The following is a 20,690-nucleotide window of genomic DNA, read 5'->3' as shown; positions in this document are numbered from 1 at the left end:
ACGGTCCCCACACAGAGCACCCCCTTCCCGCAGGGAGTCCCTGGACACACAAAACAAACCTGCCTTACCGGCCTCCACGGCTCCTCGCCCCTGCCGCCGTCGCGGGATCACTCGCCTTGGCGATTCCTCTGCTCAGCGCCGGGCGCGCCCACGCCCTCCTGCACGCACACCTGCACCATCCACTGGCTCGGTTCACGCGCGTACACGAGTTACGGAGCACGCTCAGTCTGCACACTCTTCTTCCCGTCCCCCGGACCTCAGGCTCCGCCCCCGCACACTGCACAGGCATACTCAGGTTACCAACAAGACTCACCTGGCCTGTTATGCCTGCACCAATCTGCAGTGTCTCCCTGTAGCTCTTCCTGTCCCGCCTCCGTTCCTAATTGGACCTTCCTGCTTTATCTAGCTCCTCTCTGCTCTCAGTCTTTGCTCGACATAGTCTCTGCATGGAAGTACTTCTGGATTCTCTCAGTGTTTTCACAGGTTCTGACGCGGCTTGTATGACTACCCCCTCTGGCTCTCGGTCTCGGCACTCCTTGGACAACGCTCACTCTGGTAACCCCTTGAACACGGCTTGGACAACAACCTATCTCCACTCTCCACTCCCTGACTTCGGCGAGGCATCCTTCACTCTATCTCTACAACCGGTACCGGCAAGTATTGTCTACCTTACTACACCTGGCCTGGCAACGCTTCATACTACACTCCGGACACGCTCCCTTTGCTGCGGGTGCGTGTATTACCACTTTCCCCTTCAGCTCAGGGGACGGGTCTGGTCTGCGGGCAGCACCGGCGTAACATTACCACCCCAAACATATATAGATATACACAAACAGACAGAATCCGCATACACACCTGATAATAACTAGGGTATTTATAAGACCATAATATAAACTCTACAATAGAGAAAAACAGGTCAGTGCTCTGAGACAAAGATAAATAGAATACAAAAAAGACACAAGAAGTCTCAAAAATGAGCACTCAAAAAATCCCCAAAATATGATACAGTACATTAATGTCCTCAATTATAACAAACAAAAACATAGTAAAAACACAAAGCAGGACCCTGAAATAGACAAAGTGACTACATATAGCAAATGGCCCATACACAAAGTCTAAACCTAAACACAAATATCAAGCTAATGCAAGGAGAGTGTCAGGTGAGATCCCAGGGAAACTAGTTCCCTAGATCAGCAAGACCGGCTGGTCACAATATGAACAAAAAGACCTAAGGGACACACTAATTGATACACTGATATCATACACATATAAACCACACACACTGCAAGATGGAAACCGTAAAGGTAGAGCTAACCCACTGTGGTGGGAAGTGTGCAGAAATCCAGGAATAATGTGAAAGGATGGATATGATCCGTTAAGTAGATAACACAAAGAGATCTAGGTGTCACCAATAAATCCTAACATGGAAATGAACAAATGTCCAAATGTATCCAGGATAACATGAAATCTTAGGTAAACGAATAGCATATAAAGTCCATCAGATGTAGCATTGGGGATGAAGAAACAATGGTATACTCATCCCCCCTTGAGATGAAGAGTACAGTAGTATAACTCAGATCGCCAAACAGAAATATCCACCAGATATCAGGATCCGTGTTGGTGTGAGTCCCAAAGTCAGCAGTAGAATATGTGTCACAAAATAAAGTCTCAGGGTCACTGCAGCAGCTCCCACTCTACATGTGTTTCACCTTGCGGCTTCTTCACGGAGTGTGGAGACTGCTGGAGTAGACTCACTATTTAAAAGAAAGTTCAGGATTAGAGACAGCTGTCCCCAGCATAATATCGATAGCTATTGGCTGGAGAATCAGAAAAAGAGGAAGGCGTGTATCTCTGCCCAGCTGTCTGCTATTTGAACAGATCAGCAGCCCCAACGGTATCCATAGACGCATCTCTGTGTCTGCGTGATGCACGTACACTTCCGCATAGCGTCATAACAGCTTATCCAATCAGGAGAGTTTCTCTTCAATTCATAGCAATATGGGGAGGCTGTTCAGCGCCACAGGTCATCTGCTATAGCCACTCTATCTCGACCTGCGGTAGTAAGCATTAACACATGCCGCGATGGTCAGCATTGTAGACCGAATCCCAGTGATGTCATTCTGGAAGTGCTGTATAATCGGATCTTAGGCAGGATCCCTCAATGATGACATAGTGGACAACGTGTACATAAATCATTTCCTCAGATAAATAGAAGAAAATAAAATAAAAATATATTAAATATAAAAAATATAAAGAAGATAAAGACCTTTCAAACACATGAAAAACTCAAGAAACAAATGATAATATAGCTATTTCCCTTATTCATAACAGCCTATACTTTAATTAATATCTAGGAACCACATGATTGCATGAGTATAAAAACTCAATATCGCATACATACATATAAGTATATGTACCCACACATACATGCATGCATGTCCATTCACATACCCTTGGTTTGATAGGATCAACCGCAAGCATTAACTGAACTAAAAAAAACAATACGGATATCCCAAGAACATAGCGACACCCAGGTAGTCGTTCAGCCCCTTAGGTATCATGGTTCCGAGCTGAACGATCCACCTAGTCTCTCGCTGCAATAAGGCCTTTTCCAGATCCCCTCCTCTAATACCCAATGATATCTTATCTATTGCAAAGGCTGACAAAAGATTAGGGTTAGAGTCACGTTTGAGTAGAAAATGACGAGCAACAGAGGTGATCTTTTTAAATGCTTCATTATCTTTCTGTGCATTACGTATATTCCTGCCATGTTCTAACACTCTGAACCTTACCTCCCTTGTAGTCATTCCTACATAAATTAAGTTACAGGGACAAGTGAGATAATATATCACTCCCTTACTTTTGCAGTTCATGAATGAATAGATGTTATAGCTTCAGGTCCCTGAACTGTCCAAAAATGTATCGGTTTGGTTCATGTACTGGCAGGCTGAACAATTATTGCACTTAAAAAATCCCTTTTTAGCAAAAGATGTCATCAAATGTGGACTGATATATGGGGTGTAGTGACTCCTGACAAGTTTATCTCGGAGATTCGGTGATCTCCTAGTTGTCATAGTCACCTGGTCACCCAGAGCTGATTTTAGTTCTGGATCTGTCAAAAGTATCCCCCAGTGTTTTCGGAGGATACTTTGCAGTTGTGGCCACTGTTGACTAAATGTACCCACAAATCTGATTTTACCATCTTGCTTTTTTCTCACTTTAAATATAAGCAGGGTATCTCTCTTACAAGTTCGACTATGTCTGAGTCACTGAGAGACACTATTCTTGCTATAACCCCTTTGATAGAACCTCTCCTTCATCTCAATTGCTCTTTGTTCAAAAATTTCGTCTGTTGAACAATTACGTTTAATTCTCAAAAATTCGCTTTTAGGTATCCCCATAATCTGATGTTTGGGGTGTGCGTTATCTGCGTGGAGTATTACATTAATAGATGTTTCTTTGCGGAAAATATCTGTGGTAAGATTACCTGACTCCCCAATGTTGATCTTAAGATCCAGGAAGTCCATAGACTCACGGCTCCACTTAAAAGTGAGCTTGATGTTAAATTCATTGTGGTTGAGGATATCGACGAAATCCTCAAACTCCGAGGCACTGCCCTGCCACAGTATAAGGATATCGTCGATGTACCTCAACCACAACATAACATGTGCTGTGGACCCCGAGTTGTCATCTGAAAAAACAAATTCACGCTCCCACCACCCCAAGAAGAGGTTAGCATATGAGGGCGCACATGTAGCCCACATAGCCGTACCTCTTCGTTGGAGATAAAATTTATTCTTAAAAATGAAATAATTATGCGAGAGTATGAAGGAGAGTAAAGTCAACAAAAGGTCGGTGAGATGTGATGACAAATTCTGCATGGAGAGAAAATATCTCGTAGCCCTTAGCCCATGATCATGATGGATGCTTGTATAGAGGGACTCAACATCGCACGTAGCGATGATTGTATGTGTGTCAACAGTATATAGTATACAACAGTCCAACAAGAAAGTCTCTTATCTGTTCTTGTAGCTGTAGGGGAAGGCCTCTCTGCTCTCCTGGGTCCACACCCTTGTGTGCTATGGAAATGTCCATGTCCAGGTATAGGTCTTGTCCCCTTGTCTTGCTGTCAGCATACTGTCCTTCTTTGTGCATCAAGACATCTTTTCCTCTGATTTAAAATCAGAGACAGAACATGAAACACAGGAAGAGCTCAGTGCACATCCAATGAAACTTATACACGGTACAGTGCCTAAATATATATGTATAGATAGCTATTAAATAAAATGGTCTTTTAGTTTAACATTTTGGCCAAAGTGTTGTAAGCCCCTGAGCCACTACACGGCAGACCACATCTCAAGGGTCCCTAACACTAATATAAATTCGTAATAACCTGTGCATTACCAGGAAGAATGATTTATAATAAATCTGCCAAAATTAGTTGCATAGTTCTAAGTCTGATTGAAGCTTTTATTAACCTGTACATTACCAGGAAAAGCACTCTGTATTAGATTTGTCACAATCATACTGCAAGCAAGCAAATTCCCCTGAGAGTGGGAGATGCTATGGAGTGAGCTTTTAACCATTTAAATGTGGGAGGGGGTGAGCTTCAATTAGGTAGGAGGTTGCCACCCTCCAATCAGCTAAGACCAGCTGAACAAGAATTGTAAAACATACAGGACACCTACAAGCTCATATTGAACCCCCAAAATAACCACAACATATATATAAGCATATAAGTGTCACAGAGGAGTGCTACTGAGCATGGCAATATATATTTAAAACCAGAAACAGAACATGAAACACAGACAGAGCTCAGTGCACATCCAGTGAAACTTATACACGGTACAGTGCCTAAATATATATGTATAGATATCTATTAAATAAAATGGTCTTTTAGTTTAACATTTTGGCCAAAGTGTTGTAAGCCCCTGAGCCACTACATGGCAGACCACATCTCAAGGGTCCCTAACACTAATATAAATTCTTAATAACCTGTGCATTACCAGGAAGAATGATTTATAATAAATCTGTCAAAATTAGTTGCATAGTTCTAAGTCTGATTGAGAGTGCTTTTCCTGGTAATGTACAGGTTAATAAAAGCGTCAATCAGACTTAGAACTATGCAACTAATTTTGACAGATTTATTATAAATCATTCTTCCTTGTAATGCACAGGTTATTAAGAATTTATATTAGTGTTAGGGACCCTTGAGATGTGGTCTGCCGTGTAGTGGCTCAGGGGCTTACAACACTTTGGCCAAAATGTTAAACTAAAAGACCATTTTATTTAATAGATATCTATACATATATATTTAGGCACTGTACCGTGTATAAGTTTCACTGGATGTGCACTGAGCTCTGTCTGTGTTTCATGTTCTGTCTCTGGTTTTAAATATATATTGCCATGCTCAGTAGCACTCCTCTGTGACACTTATATGCTTATATATACTGTATGTTGTGGTTATTTTGGGGGTTCAATATGAGCTTGTAGGTGTCCTGTATGTTTTACAATCTTTTCCTCTGGTCAGTCCAGTTGTGGGCTAAGGAAAAATCTCCTTCCTGTTTCTTAGATCAGGCTTTTTCTAACAGTCATAATTAGCCAAGTGGAATCTGGTTGATTGCCTGTGCAATTAACCAGCACACTGCTGGATTTAGAGACAGTTTGTTTCAACAGTGATAAGTCCCTGTTACAGTCTCAAATAAATATAACCTTTACATAATGACCATCCCACCCAAACACAATAGACGTTATACACAATCAATAACTTGTAGATACATTAGTGGGATGAGACCAACATAGCTTTATCTTTAAATCTCCTTGATATTTCCCCTTTAAATTTATTTGAAAATAATTCAGTTTTTTTATTCATACAGATGTAGCCAACGTTATTGCAACAGTGTTGCTCGCTACAGTGTGACACAGACAACATCGAACGGGAGAAGCAGCCATTGTTTTGAATCAGCCATGCGTTAGAAGGGGACGAGGTTATTGAGTTATTGCAGGAGTGCACCACAGGTTGCAATAACGCTAGCTACGTCTATACTTTGATAGCAAATGTATTTGTGATTTATGTTATTGTAAAGTACATATAATTTGAATTTGACGGCAGATAAAAAGCACTTGGCCCACTTGGGCCCAGATGCACAAAAGGGAGCAAAGCTTTAGCACCCTTTTGTGGATGTGGGCCTAAGTCTGCCCATTTTCCATTTCTGCAGCAAAAATCTCTGACCCTATTTTATCGCTGTCTTTCTTTTGTATTTAGAATAGCCTTATGTCTCTCCCTAGCACTTTTGAACACCTTACTGTTGCACTTGCAAAATAAAATAGTAAATAAATAAAATGCAACCCTGATGAATGCAGCTTTGGAATTATTGCAGAAAGTTTTCTCAAGCTAGGTATAATCCCCTTTAATGGCTTTTGCATACTCCTTGGTGTTCAGCTGCTCCCAGTTTGCCTTTCTGTTCTAAATCAGGAAAAGTATCAAACACATCCCAAGATATGGAATGAAATTTAGAATTACAGAGACAGTGTGATGTGACTGAATGCTGCCACTTTTTGTTTGTTTTAACGCCAGGACTGTACAGGTGGCGGGTAAAGCAATATTGCCCATCCCTTTATAACACTTTCCCCCTACCAATAAATCTTCCCGCTGTAAAATACTCCTTTCAAGAGCAGTCATTCACGTAGTCACATTGAAGCTGTGTAGACTTTAAGGAAGTTGCAATGTTCAGTTTGAAAAGGGATAAAGTTTAAAGCAATTGTCCCTGCAAGATTAATTTTCAAAGTAATACATCTACTGAAAATACTATATTGTTATGTATGAAAGCTTCCCAGGAGCAAAACTGACGCAAAAATGCATCCGTTTCATTGTGTTATAACTCTGATTATCACAGCATTTCCATAGGATTCCATGGCAGTGTTGGTGAGATTACAGCATACTATATCCCAACATATCCCACCATAGGGAACAATGAAGCCTGGACATCTGTAGTTTTACATCTTCTTTTTTGTTTGATACCTGTATATCTAGTGGGGTTTTTCTGCCATACTATTGCACCAGGGAAACTTTGATACATAGTCGCCTGTATTTTTTAAAATGGCTATTGTCAGTGATAGCTGGAGAGGGAACACATTGCCTTGGCCCCTAACACAGCAATGAATGAACCTGGGGAAAGATTCTGAAGTCATATTTACAAATCACGTGTCGGGTTGCTACTGCATACACACTTACCCTCTTAACCTTGCCCTATAAAATGTGCACGTCCATGTATGTATTCCTTGTCTCTCTGTACTGTATGTCTCCCACGATACCAGTTAAATTGTGAGCTCTTTGGGCATCGACTCCTACCCTCCAATGTTTATTTTTAAACATTATTCATTATTCATTATTGTATTAAGTGTCCGTGTGTCATGTCTTTATATTTTATCGCTCACAATATATCATCTCTGTAAAGCATTGCCTTCCTAGTGACCACTCTGTAAATAAAAGTACAATACAATGGATGAACTTCTCAGTTGGATCCCCATGCAAACCATTTGCTATACAGATGTGTGCAGACTTACTGTTCCCATGACCGTGACATGGTGCGAGATTACAGCCGCATAAACGCTTTGCTCGCCGCATTTCGTCTGCGATCAGCCGGCATCATTATTTGTGGGGTTTATTTATGTGATGTACGTGTGTGTATTTCGATTCTCAAACAACGTTTCAGGTAAAACCCTCATCGTGTGTCAAAAACCTGATGAAAGTTTTGAATGAGAAAGAAACTTGGGGAGCGCTCAAACAGTAAAGTGCAATGCATGCAAAGTTTGAACAGTCCTAGATGAAACAGTCCATAAATCAAAGGAGCCCCAACTTGAGCCCTTACTGGGGTGGGGAGAGGAGACCACACTTGGGTTGAGCTCTCACTGGGATGGGGAGGGGGGACCCCAACTTGAGCCCTTACTGGGGTGGGGGAGAGGAGACCACACTTGGGTTGAGCTCTCAATGGGATGGGGGAGCTCCCACTTGAGCCTTTACTGGGGTGGGGGAGAGGAGACCTCACTTGACAGGTCACCTAGCTCCCTCCCCCCACTGGGTTGGGTGAGGGGGAAAAGTCCCCTGCTTGTTTCCCTACTGAGATGGGTGGACCCCACTTCTGAAGGGGAGAGGGGCAGGGGACCCACTTTTGCTCCCCACCAGGAGGGGGGAGAGGGCTAGGGTCCTCCACTTGTGTCCCCGCTGAGATGGGGAAGTGGAGGAGAGTGAAGCTGCTCATGTAGATCAGAGGGTGCACGCCAGTGGCGGAAGATTGCAAATGGGCACATGGTGGAGACGGGCAACAGCATGACGAACGGCTGGGGTTAAGTAGAGCGCTTCGGCTTCTGTGTCTCTCCCAACTCCCTGAAGGCTTGCTATTTCCCTTTTGGTCCAGCTGGTGGCTGGTCCACAAGCATTGGGGTCCCTGGCCCATCTTGCCCCTGTGGGAGGGAAAAGACTAGCTAAGGGCCTGGGGGGGATTAGGAAAGCAGGCTAGGGGTCAATCAGGGCAGGCTGTGTTATGGTCACGCCTGTATGCCCGCAGACCTGGCAAGACCCCAGTACTGAGGTGGGAACGGTATTACACCACACAGCCACAGCAGTGGGAGCACGCCCGGAGTGTGGTATAGTGTTGCTGGGCCTATTGAGAAAGTGGTTAATGATACTTGCAACGTTTGTTGGTGAAAGCGTAAGAATGGTCGTGTCCGTGTGCCAATATCCAGGGGTCCAGAGAGTAGAGTCGTCAGGGTACAAAGACAGGTCCGAGGAGTCCAGAGATCAGCAAGGTAGAGTTCGTAGCAAGGTTCGAAGGGGTACAGAGAGCAGGATAGTCCAGGACAAGCAGGGGTCAAAGCCAGGGAAATCCAAAGTAAACACAGGAGCATGATACAGCAGGGACACAGAGGGAGCACAGCATAGGTCAGCACACACAGGGAAACAGAAACTATGCAGAGCGACGATAGAGAGGACGATAGAGAGGACAGGGATTATAAAGGGAGACAAACCAATAGGGAGAGGGGAGGAGCAGAGAGAGAAGTGGGAGACAACAGGGATAGGTGCAGTCAGGGGAATGGCCTGTAGGGAGTGGGAGGAGCAGTCAGGAACGTGACAGGCCCTATAAGAGGAGCGTGTGCGCGCGCCCTCTGTAAGTTGAGGGTGCTCACGCACAGGCTGTGACAGGGAGATGGCACGGAGGCACCAAGAGGAGGAGCTGGAAGGGCGGCGGGACTCAGACGGGGAGCGTGTGCGCGCGCCCTCCGCAAGCTGAGGAAGCGTGCGCACAGGCAGCTTCAAAAGGCACGCGGAGCGCCGCGGGCACCCCGACGGAGGGAGGCAGAGGAGCGGACGGAGCCGCCAGGGGAGGTAAGGTACTGGCCGCGGGTATAGCGGGTGTCTGGGAGCAGGGAACATCAGTGCAGGAGCTCGGGGACCGTGTGGGCGCGCGGGACCTGCGGGGCAAGCGCTGAGGCAGTGGGGTAGACAGAACGGGACAGGAGTGGGAAAGAGGAGAGGGATTGGAAGGAGATGGGACAGAGGGAGAGACAGAAGGGGAAGGAATCCCCTGAACCGTCACAGTTATCAGCGCTGCAGGCCGGCCCGGGGGTGCTCTGCCTGGTGGGTAAGTGCAGGCTCAGCAGGGGATGCGGCCTATGGGTCTAGTGGCGGTAAGTGCGGTCGGGGCATCTGGTCTAGCCACCATTTTAAGGAGAGTGCTACAAGCCCTCGAGGTCAAGACTATTGCGGGGGAGCAGGCGGTGATTCCCTGTGTGGCCAGGTTGGGTTCGCCGCTAAGTGTGGGAGCGGCTTGGGACACAGGGGCCATGCAGTCAAGGGTTGCAAGCCCGGCTCCATCAGGGGTGGCATCAGCATTGGTGGCAGTAGTAGTGGGCAAGCTGTTTACAACAACAGAAGGAGCAGCAAAGGCAGGCAAGGTAGCCAATGTATGTCTACAAAACACATGCACGTGCCATGGCATCTGCCAATTGACATTCGGGCGTCCTTCACGATCGTCTCTTGACACTGACCACTGCACTCAGTCATCTCCCTGGCATCCAGCTTTATTTTTGACACTTTGTTCCTGGCACAGCACGGAGAACAGCAGCAATCAGGCATTTACTAAGGACAGCTGTAGCCAGCAGTGACAGGGACTATTGCAGTAACATATGCAGGACTGCAGCATATTGTAACCCCTTCCCTCACACTGACACACTGATATATGCATCAGTGTAAGGACACATACTTTGAGCTTAGGTCCTTATTTGGGATATGTTTTGCCTTTCATATTGAGACATGGCAGCAGTGGGGTTAAACACTTTTCCTGTATCTCATTAGATGTCTAGTTGCGCCATTCCTGAGGGAGGGTGTAAGTGGGACACATTGTTTCATTACTTCCACCATCATTGTTATTACACTCTGAGCATTTATGTAGCATTGAGTCACTCTCCAGGATTTTGCATCTAGCTACTTGTCTCTTTTTGAGTTTGAAATGTGTGTTTCCACTTGGTTACTATCATGTAGCATTTTAGGAGTTCAATTCACTCACTGCTGCTCTTCTATTCACCCTTAGCTTATTTGTAGCTATACTAGTGCAGTGTAATTTGACACCACAGTTAGCTTGCTTTGGGTATAGAACCGAGACTTTATTGCAAGACTGAGATTTCATTATAGGTCTCTTGCATATTTTTGACTCTTTAGTGTCTCAGTCTTATGTAGGCATTTGTTTTACATGACATGCAGCTACTTTGCTTATTTCACGTTTCATTCTTTTGCTGCCCAGTGTTCTTATTACTAGTTGTGCCTGCAGCTGGGTGGAAGTGTTTTGATACTTGATACTACTGTGCAGTCTACTTTTTGATGGTACTTAGTTCAGCTATATTGTGGGCAGATATCAGACACACATTTATATGTCACTATTCTATTTACCCACATTTATTTTGTTTGTACCATCAGGTCTATATTGTGCCAGAGATGGTCCACTAAATGTTTTTTTAGTGTTTTTATATCTTTTTGTCAGTATTTTTCCTCGTCCATTGTTTATCTAATAAATTAATAATTTTGTACCCACTTTAAAGAGTGCCCCAGATTGGAGTTTCTGTAGGTCTTGTCTTGCGGGACCTACTAGCTTTTCTCATGTGTTTATAGTTGACATTAAAGAACAGATTTTGCCAGAGGATTATGTGGATTTATTGTCTCTGCTGCCAGGGTACAGAGAGGCGCTTGCGGGGTCTAGTAAGAAAGGGGAGGCCAAGAAAGAGGACGGGGAGAAGCGCCTTTTTCACCAGAACTTTTTTAATAGGCTTCAGGCCTTTTCGATTTTAGCGAGCGGGATTGGTGGAGGTCACCTCACTTATGTTCTGCCTTGTTCAAACACCAGGTCATGAGCGGTTTTGGTGATAGGAACCATAATGGGATGGGCTGGTGGGCCTATGACGAACAGTTTCATCAGAAAATGGCTGTGCAGAAGCAGATGTCATGGGATGCGAAAGACATAGATCTTTGGATCGAGCTGCTGACAACAAATAGGCCAGCGTCCGTTCGCAGGGAGGCTGATAGAGGGGCTAGTTCCAGCACGCCGGACGGTAGCAGGAAAGTTTTATGCTGAGCCTTTAATGAGAGGTAATGTAAATTTTATGGCAGCCAATTCCGGCATGATTGTTCTTCCTGTGGAGTTGCCCACTCAGTGGCTAGGTGTTACCAGGAGAGCGGACACTGGGATGGGAGGGCTAAGCTGCAAGATGTTCAAAGGGAGGTCATTCCAATGAGCACAGGAGGGATGAATTAGATTGGGCTCGAGAGGGTCCATGCGGGTATGGCGGTATGGGGCTAGTTTAAGGGGGGCTAAATAGCCCCGTAGGTGGCAGCAGTTTGGGGGTAAGTGTGTCTGACGAGGTTCCATGGTCGGTAAAGTGGTGAGTAGGCAGGGCTCATTTAAACATGAGTTCCTGGGGCCCATGCTCGCCAAATGGTGGGCCAGGCAGAACCCAGCTTTGGGAGGAGTTACAGGCCATTGGTTTGAGTACCTTTGGCCTTTACCCAATGAGCAAGCTCTGTGGCAGGGGGTTGGCACTTATCAGATGAATTGATGTTTTAATAAAAAGCTGCGGCCTTGTACCTCCATACCTTGTGTTTGTGGTTATTTATGTATTGGTTATGGTGGGTTTTAGGACACCAAGTGTAGAGGGGATGGGGGAAGCGTCCTCGCAGTATCCTAGGTCAAGTAGTTTCTTATTGTTACAAAAATAATTCTCAGGATCTGGAGGCCCTGATGACATTACTATGTCATAGGCGCTTGCTCAGTTTCTAGCGGGTGATCTGGCTGACCTATTCGATGGTGCCCCCTTCAGTTCTGTTTCTGGCATCCGGTCGTGTGACTTCTCCCGGAACAATCACATGACTGAAAGTGCAAACGGTCCAGTCTTTTAACATGGTTACATTTGTTTAGTTAGTTTAATTCTTTACAAAAAGTTCGTTTTTAGATCAGCAGCTACCAGGGATTGGGCCTTTAAAGTAATTTCTAATCACACAAAAGAAAACATACAAGAGAACTGACCTTTTTGGTTTTATACCAAGTGCTTAAACTTGTTACATTGAAATATGAAGCTCTTGCTCCATCCTGTGGAGAGAAATGTATTAAACCATTCTTTTATTTCACATTACATAAATATACTTTTCTAGTGTACAATAACAGCTGCAATTGCTTCTACGTAAGATAGATCAATAATGTGGATATTATTAAAGATGATATGATAAAGTTATACCTATCTTTATTTGCTCAGTACAATTTTATAACTGCACATTGTAGCTGTCCAATTATAGTTTGTGAGTGATTTCTTATTTTCGAAAAAATTGATAGCAAAAATTAGGGCAAAATATTTACAAAAGTCATTTTTCTAGATCAATAAATACACTTTAAAACACACAATAGTTTAATACCCACAAAAAAAAAGAAAAGAAAGGGTGGTACACAATAAAGTCATAATTTTTTGATCGTTAAAAGGAGAAAGCAAAACGTCCCAAGTTATCTTAATTAAATCATAGCATTTTATTTGTGGGAAAATGCCAACATTACAATGTTTCTGGCCATGCAGAATAGAGGTAGAAAGGGGTATCCCTACAATTTAATTTCCAGAGATGAGGCATGCAATTAATGTAATATTGCAATAATGAAAAGGATAAAATACATGTTATGTTGGAATCCTGATAAATAATGATGATGCTAATACTAATAATTATTATATAAAGTATTAATAAAAATGGTATTATTACCACTATAGTTTCTTACAATTATTATAGTTATTATTATTATTAGGAGTAATAACAATATTAGCAATACTAACTTATTAACAACAATAATATTAATAAATACAGTAGCATTATTGCTATTACTATTATTGTTAATAATAATAATAATAATAATAACCTAACTAATTATAATGCAAAAATACATAGCATACAGGTTTTCTTTAGCTAGCCAATCAGTGACTGTCTCTAAGTAGCCAATAGAATGTTGTCTAAAATAACCAATCAAGAGGCGTTTTACACAAACACCCTCTCCTAACCTTACCCGGAAGTGTTTATTTCATTGCAGAGCTGACATGTTATTAGGGTGAGCAGGCGGGAGGTTTATTTATTAAAAGAAGTACTATAGTCAGGAGAATGTGCGTCTCGTATAGAACAATATATAAGCAGTATAACAGTGTGAGTTATTGATTTGTAGAGAGATCATATAGACAGCAGCTTCCCATATACAGGGAACATGTCAGGAAGTGTCCCCAGGAAGAGCAAGGAAGACACCAGAAGCTGGACAGACAAACAGAAAGAGGAGTTCAATGCCACGGTGAGCAAGGCTGTCTAACATTATAATAGCTATAATTCACAGGTCTCACGCCCCAAGGACATGAGTCAGTGAGTTTTAATAATAATAACCACAACAACAACTGTATTTCATATGGTACTTTTCTCCCAATGGGAGTCCTAGCACTTAATCACAATATAGTGTATGGTACGCAGCGCAGGAATTTTACAGATGAATTTACAATCTTATGTTATTTGGTGCCTGGGGCACAAGGGGATAAAGTGACTTGCCCAAGGTCACCCAAAGCTGACACCAGGAGTTGAATCAGGTTCCCTGAGTCATTGTTTACAGAGTCCATGTCTTGTTGAGTCACTCCTCCCATTTAGGGGATATGGGCTTAAACAAAAAATATATATTTTAATGGAAATCTGTGCTGCTGCTGCTGCTTCTCTCACTGCCAGAGGCTCCTTCAGAGTAAGGCTGCGCTTAGGCGCTGACCCGTGCTGAGACCCGCTGACGCTTCTCAGTGAGCCCCTGCAGCCGCAATGAGTGGCTTTAGCAGGGGCTCGCGCACACTTCCGCAAGCGTGCGGAAGCGTAGGTCTTTTTCAAAAGATAGATTTTCGAGCTCACGGGAGCACAGGGCCGGTCACGTGAGCGGTTCGCCCAATGAGGGCGAACCAGCTCCGTGACGTCACAGGCCCTCCCCTCCCCCCCCCCCCGACACGCCCCCGGACCAAGGCCAGGGAAAGCACCCGCTTTCCCTCAGCCTCCACTCGCCTCCGCACGGCTGCAGTCCTATGGACGCAGCCTAAGATGTGGGCCTATCATGCAGTGAAGGGTTTAATGGTTTCAAAAGATGGCATCATCCAATACTGTCTTTAAAGTGAACTGGTTGCATATTTTTCAGCTCGTCTAAAGCAAACTTTTAAACAAAAAAGATTTGAACAATGTGGCAAAGTTCATGATTTTATTTTAGAAGAGAATGCAGCGCACCACGATCCAAAGAGAAGAACAGGTCTGGCCAAAAAACAATCTTTATTGAAGAGTCATAAAATCCCCCTCCTTCCTATATATAGTACACTTTGAGCACCTTACTCCACCAAACCTCATGATTTTATTTTAGAAAGATTTGAAGGGGCAGTCCTACATATACAACTTGTGTCCCTTAGTGTCAAATTTATACGTATTTGCTTCTTGTATAAAAATTAGTGTTTCTATTTTCTCTGGGTCTGCCTTATTTGAATGGTAGTTATTCTTCTTTCCTCTTAATAGCTTTAAATTATGCTGCCATCTACGGCCCAAACAGGAAAAGGGAGATATTTGGAGAGCTTGGTGTTATTAGTGAAGAGTGTATTGGTACCCCAAAGCATTCGGTTACTCTGGCACTGCAGGTGTAAAAAACTGAATTTAAGTTAAACCTATACATTAGGTGTTGTGTTTCTCTTTGTATTCTAACTAAAAATACCACTTGTGAGCACGTTTACATCTCAGACAGGTCTGCAACTCTGCTTGTCACCATTCTCTTTTTTCATACAGTGCTTCTACTGCAGTCAGGGATTCTAGGTAATGATGCGCAAATGTGCACACAGTGTCACCTTTTCCTTCAAAACCATTTTAACATGGACCCCCATAAGCTTATGCCTACCGCATTACATGGCTTTTTAGCTTAGCCTCAGTCAGTCGTGCATAGCCAGTAAATCTACTCACAGACAGCTGTTTTGACCTTTTGGGACTTAGTGTGAGCATGGTTATATTGGCTTTGTATTCTCAAAGTTGTCTGCAGGATTGTTACATCCAAAAGAGCGGCTAAGTCACAATTCACCATCACTACAAAACTGTTTTGTTACACTAAACTAATGCCTCAACAGTAATAACTATATACCCAAACGTTTAGCTTGTGTGTGTCCCTCGTTCCCTGAGAAGCTAACCAGTAAAAGTAGCGCTGGTACTTCCTGATATTTAAATCCCCCCCCGCGTGATGCGGGCCATCAAAGCTGCAACAGATGACATGGCGGCTTCCTTTTAGCCTGTGTGATGCAAGTGATTTAAACTGCCATTTTGTTTCCCCTGGTGGGGACAGGAAGGCGCTACTTTCAGCAGGAAGTATCTCGGGAACTAGGATGTCACAGGAGCTGAAAAGAGCGGTTTCAACTCCTGGGACCGTTTGGTTTCCATCCTGACAGGCGGGGGAAGACAGGTACTTTAATTTCAAGTGGTGTGATGCCTTGCACTGAAAGGGTTTATCATCTCTGACATGCCGGTAGCAGTTTTGTATCCCAGATTTACTTTGCACTGTTAAATGATCTTTAAACAAGCACCTAATTAACACGCCTCTCCTTTTTGCCAGTTAAAGGAACAGAAAGTAGTAGTTGATGAGCTGTCCAGTCTAAAGAAGGACCGGGTGAGTTATCTAAAGTACTGTACAAGACGCCATATGAACAACATACGCATTGCTTTACAGAGCTAGCATTTCAGGTCTATGTTTGCAAAGTTCAATTACGCCTTATACCTGACTTCGGTACACACACACACACGTTTCAAAAGAGTGGATATTACTTTCTAAATGGTTGCTGTAGCAACCAAAGGATGATCAAAAAAATAGCTGGAGTGAAAAAAATAAAATGCAGACAGTTATCTAATACTGTACTACAGAATTGATTTGTTAAAGCAGCAAAACGTGATTTGTTTTTTTTTAAGTGGGACTGCACCTTTCATTGATTGAGTGCTTGAAAGCTGGATTCCTAATTTGCTCATGATTTGCCTAAACTAACCTTTGTACAATGTAGATAACTGTGAAGCTCTACATAAGATTGAACAGATCGTCACTATACTATTTGAGACTTTATTCTTTAACATAGGGAAAGAGATGTCGTCTTGCAAATTTGGAGAGGTTGAATAACTTCCAGGGTGTATGTTGGTGTTTCACACAGTATTTTTCTCTTCGCAGAAGGTGTACAGACAGCAGCCGAACAGCAACATTTTCTTTGTTTCTGACAGATCTCAAACACTCAGCGAATGCAAAAGTAAGTACAATCGATAGAAAGACAGTCTTGAACAGAATCTCTAGTTCAGGCATTCTTAAAGAAATGAATGCATTGTTGCCTTTAACTGTTTTAAAAATATGATGTTTATTCACAAAGCTGTATATTCACAATGTCCTGTCATGTATATGCATCAAAAAAACGTAGAATAGAATAAACATGGTCTTTCATACTACCATCATGGCAGCAGAAGATGGCTTTTGTATAAAGTAGTTTGGAACCTTATTTTCTGCATAATGAAACACAAACCTTATATTAATATAACGTTGTTTGGAAAATCACTAAATATTATTTGAATTTGATTCATTTAACAAATATTGCTTTTGTTTTTTTAACAGAAACGTTGGATGACATGAAGTGTGTTCAACAGGAGATGGAAAACTGTGAAAAGACCCAAGTCATGAAATGATCTGTAAATAATCTAGACCTTCTGAAGAAGCAAAGATGTGTGGTATTTGTTGTACTGTTAGTTTAACAGTCTCATGTGGAGACAGATCTGATTGCCAAGATAGTAATCTCAGACGCAGAGGTCCAAACAGCAGCCATCAGTTAATTAAGAGTGATTCTGCTTGTGGCTACAAGTGTTCTTTCTCTGGCCATGTTCTTCACTTAAGAGGAAAGTTAACTCCTCAACCATTGCAAGACAACAATGGCAATGTTTTCCTTTGGAATGGAGAAGTCTTTGGTGGAATTGATGTTTTACCTACTGATAATGACACACAAGTAATATTTTGTCACCTTTCCTCCTGTAATGATGAACGTGACATCTTGTCTCTCTTTTCCTGTGTACGAGGTCCCTGGGCGTTTATTTTTTATCAGGCCAGTAGTCACACTTTGTGGTTTGGAAGAGATTTTTTCGGTCGGCGGAGCTTGCTCTGGAAATTTAGCCAGGATCTAGAGAAGGCTTTGTGTCTCACTTCTGTGACCGAGTCATTTTCTGAATCTGATTTAACTCGGTGGCAGGAAGTTCCAGCACTTGGTATTTTCAGGCTTGACCTCTACTCCTGTGGGATATCAAAATCTATGACTATGACGTTGTATCCATGGAAGTCCACTTCAGAAGATCCACTAACAAAAAAATTAATTCTGAATGAGGGGCAAAGCCAGATTTTAAAAGATTTGCCAACATTTATCACTGTGGTAAAGAGTGAAGATAAGACATTAACATCCCCTACTACTCCATTGAATAGACAGATCCCTGAAGCATTGGCTGAATCGTGTTGCACTGCTCCTTGTAACATAGTCACTTTAGAAGATATTAAGGTGGTGTTTACAGATGCACGCAGAAAAAACGCGCAATTGCTTATAAATATTTTAAGTGAAGCCACAAGGAGACGGGTTTTATGCCTTCCTCGAGATAAAGATCATTTAGTGTCTGAAGGTGAAAGAAAAGCAAATGTTGCAATCCTCTTTTCTGGTGGCATTGACTCGATGATTCTGGCTGCACTTGCAGATCGTCATGTTCCACTAGAAGAATCGATTGACCTTCTCAATGTCGCCTTCATGATGAAAGCTCCAAAGAAGCATAAGGCACCAACCAAAAAGAACAGCAAGTACAAAAAACAAGGTGGTTCATTTTCTCCAGTGCCCACTGATAATCTTGATCCTCCAAATTCATGGTCTCCCTTTGACGTTCCTGACCGAATCACAGGCAGGGCTGGGTTGGATGAACTGAAAGCCATAAGCCCCACAAGAACTTGGAATTTTGTAGAAGTCGATGTCACGCTGGAAGAACTTCAAGAAATGAGGCACCAGCGAATTTGTCAGCTGGTTCAGCCTCTGAATACTGTTCTAGATGATAGCATTGGCTGTGCGGTTTGGTTTGCTTCCAGAGGAGTAGGCACACTGACCAGCAATGGGGAGCTGAAACCATACACTAGTGCTTCAAAGGTAACTACTTGTTGTAGCTTGACATCAATGTAAAAGTGTCTCTCAAATGGGGTGTCCTTCCTGTCTGCAAAATGTCTTTGTAAAGCGCTACGTAAAACTAGCAGCGCTATACAAGAACAAACTATTATTATTAAAGTGTACTAATGGGAGTTTAAGGGGTTAAATCTGGATGATTTGGTTTCCTCTTTTACCCAAATCTGATACTTTTGTGTATTACAGTACAGTATAATTATTTTTAAATTGGCGAGCTGAGACTTGAGGACTTTTTATTTTCAAGGATTATTCCCTTTCTGATTTCAGTTTGTTCAATAAGCATTTGCCCAACCAGAGCCCTCTCTACTCCTACCTTTTTTTAATAGGCTCTTTGATAAGGACAGGGTAAGCTAATATAAAGAGAAACATTTAATTTACAACTCTTTGATCCCACCCCCAAGCAGCCACATTTTTGCTGCAGGCAAGGTTACATTTGTTTAAATAAAAAATAAAAATAAATGCGGATTATGTTTGTTACAAAGTGTTGCTTTTTCTGTCACTGATGAGGAATTACAACCTAAAATAAAGGCTACATCCTGTCACAGCCTCGCTGTTTAGAAACTCACATTTAATCCTTGAGAAACTATATCAAAATAAAATGACTGAATTACCATTACTTTCTGGATTAGGGATTAGCAAAGAATGCAGTGTTTAAAAGAAAAGAAAAAAACAATCTTTCTAATTGTTTCTTTGAGAGCAGCACAAGCGTGGGAGAATTAACTTTCTCTTTGATTTATCATTTCTACTCTTGTCCAAGGTCATCACACAAACCCCCAAATGTGTAACCACACCAACACTTGCCATAATTTGCAATAGACCTTGTATTGATTGCACTGGGCAATCGGATTAAATGCACATTTAGGTTGAAGCCTTTTCTTTAACACTGTTCCATAGGTCGTGCTAACAGGGATCGGTGCGGATGAGCAGCTTGCAGGATACTCCCGTCATAGAGTTTGTTTCAAAACCCTAGGACATGAAGGTCTCATAGATGAACTTGGGATGGAACTAGGTCGCATCTCTTCCAGAAACCTTGGCCGGGATGACCGTGTCATTGGAGATCACGGCAAAGAAGCAAGGTAAATTTAGCAAGGTCTATGAAAGGTTTTACCTTAAGACAAGCGAAGGAATATTTTGAAGCATGACTGAACATCACTTTACTAAAGGGTCTGTTCAACGTAGACACATTAAGACACATTTAGAGGCAATAAAGTAAATCTAATGAAAGGAGCCGTTTCTTTTTTTTTTTTTTGTTTTTTTTTACATGGATGGAAAGCAAGGGGCCTCCAGATCTGAACTGTTTCAGTTCAGCACCGGGGACCACTTGGTTCCTGAGATACTGAGCTGTAAAGGTGGTTATTTGAGGAATCACGGTTCATTTTCCTTTGTGAAACTACTGGTAAAGTGGGAGAGATATACCAGGGATTTTTAGTTATTTTGAGAAATATATTTGTAGAATTGCTAAGTCCTCAATATACACCATTTTCCAAACCCCTGCGCATTTCAGATTTCCGTTCCTTGATGAAGACGTTGTCTCATTTCTGAACTCTCTGCCTGTCTGGGAGAAAGCAGACTTAACTCTGCCCAGGGGACTCGGTGAGAAATTGATCTTGCGTCTGGCAGCTGTGGAGTTGGGACTTACTGCCTCCTCTGTGCTTCCCAAAAGAGCCATGCAGTTTGGATCCAGAATAGCAAAAATGGAAAACGGCAGCGAAAAAGCATCAGACAAATGCAGCAGACTTCAGACTGGTCATATGAACTGAAGAGGTCTGATACTGAAGGCCTATTTTGATTTTTTTTTTCGTTTGCAGAAAATATATTTGATAGTCTAAAACAAAAAAAACTGACCATGTCTTACAATAAATGTTACTTTAATAAACAGATTTGAAAAATTACGTACACAGTTTGTA

General features: G+C 42.6%; 1 protein-coding gene across 2 annotated transcripts; it reads left to right on the top strand.

Annotated features, from left to right (window-relative positions):
• The first annotated feature begins 13,569 nt into the window (after positions 1-13,569).
• ASNSD1 (asparagine synthetase domain containing 1) lies at positions 13,570-20,675 on the top strand. 2 transcript variants are annotated; one of them, XM_075608399.1, is made up of 7 exons: positions 13,570-13,859; positions 15,900-16,016; positions 16,167-16,220; positions 16,767-16,842; positions 17,199-18,750; positions 19,678-19,859; positions 20,288-20,675. In XM_075608399.1, exons 5-7 carry the CDS (start codon positions 17,305-17,307, stop codon positions 20,541-20,543), a joined length of 1,884 nt encoding a protein of 627 aa, XP_075464514.1. In that variant the 5' UTR covers positions 13,570-13,859; positions 15,900-16,016; positions 16,167-16,220; positions 16,767-16,842; positions 17,199-17,304; the 3' UTR covers positions 20,544-20,675. The 2 variants fall into 2 exon arrangements, with proteins under 2 accessions (XP_075464514.1, XP_075464513.1); XM_075608398.1 differs by lacking the exon at positions 15,900-16,016.
• Positions 20,676-20,690: the final 15 nt, after the last annotated feature.

The sequence above is a fragment of the Ascaphus truei genome, chromosome 7 (assembly GCF_040206685.1).
Source record: "Ascaphus truei isolate aAscTru1 chromosome 7, aAscTru1.hap1, whole genome shotgun sequence".
Classification (NCBI taxonomy): Eukaryota; Metazoa; Chordata; class Amphibia; order Anura; family Ascaphidae; genus Ascaphus; species Ascaphus truei.
The sequence above is the reverse complement of the archived record's forward strand: the minus strand, read 5'-3'. Positions and strand labels throughout refer to the sequence as shown.

Excerpts from the sequence above, each read along its gene's own strand:
- ASNSD1 (XM_075608398.1), top strand. The coding sequence starts at position 17,305 with ATGTGTGGTATTTGTTGTACTGTTAGTTTAACAGTCTCATGTGGAGAC. Across the intron at positions 18,751-19,677 it reads CATACACTAGTGCTTCAAAG|GTCGTGCTAACAGGGATCGG; the intron begins GTAACTACTTGT and ends ACTGTTCCATAG. Across the intron at positions 19,860-20,287 it reads GATCACGGCAAAGAAGCAAG|ATTTCCGTTCCTTGATGAAG; the intron begins GTAAATTTAGCA and ends TGCGCATTTCAG.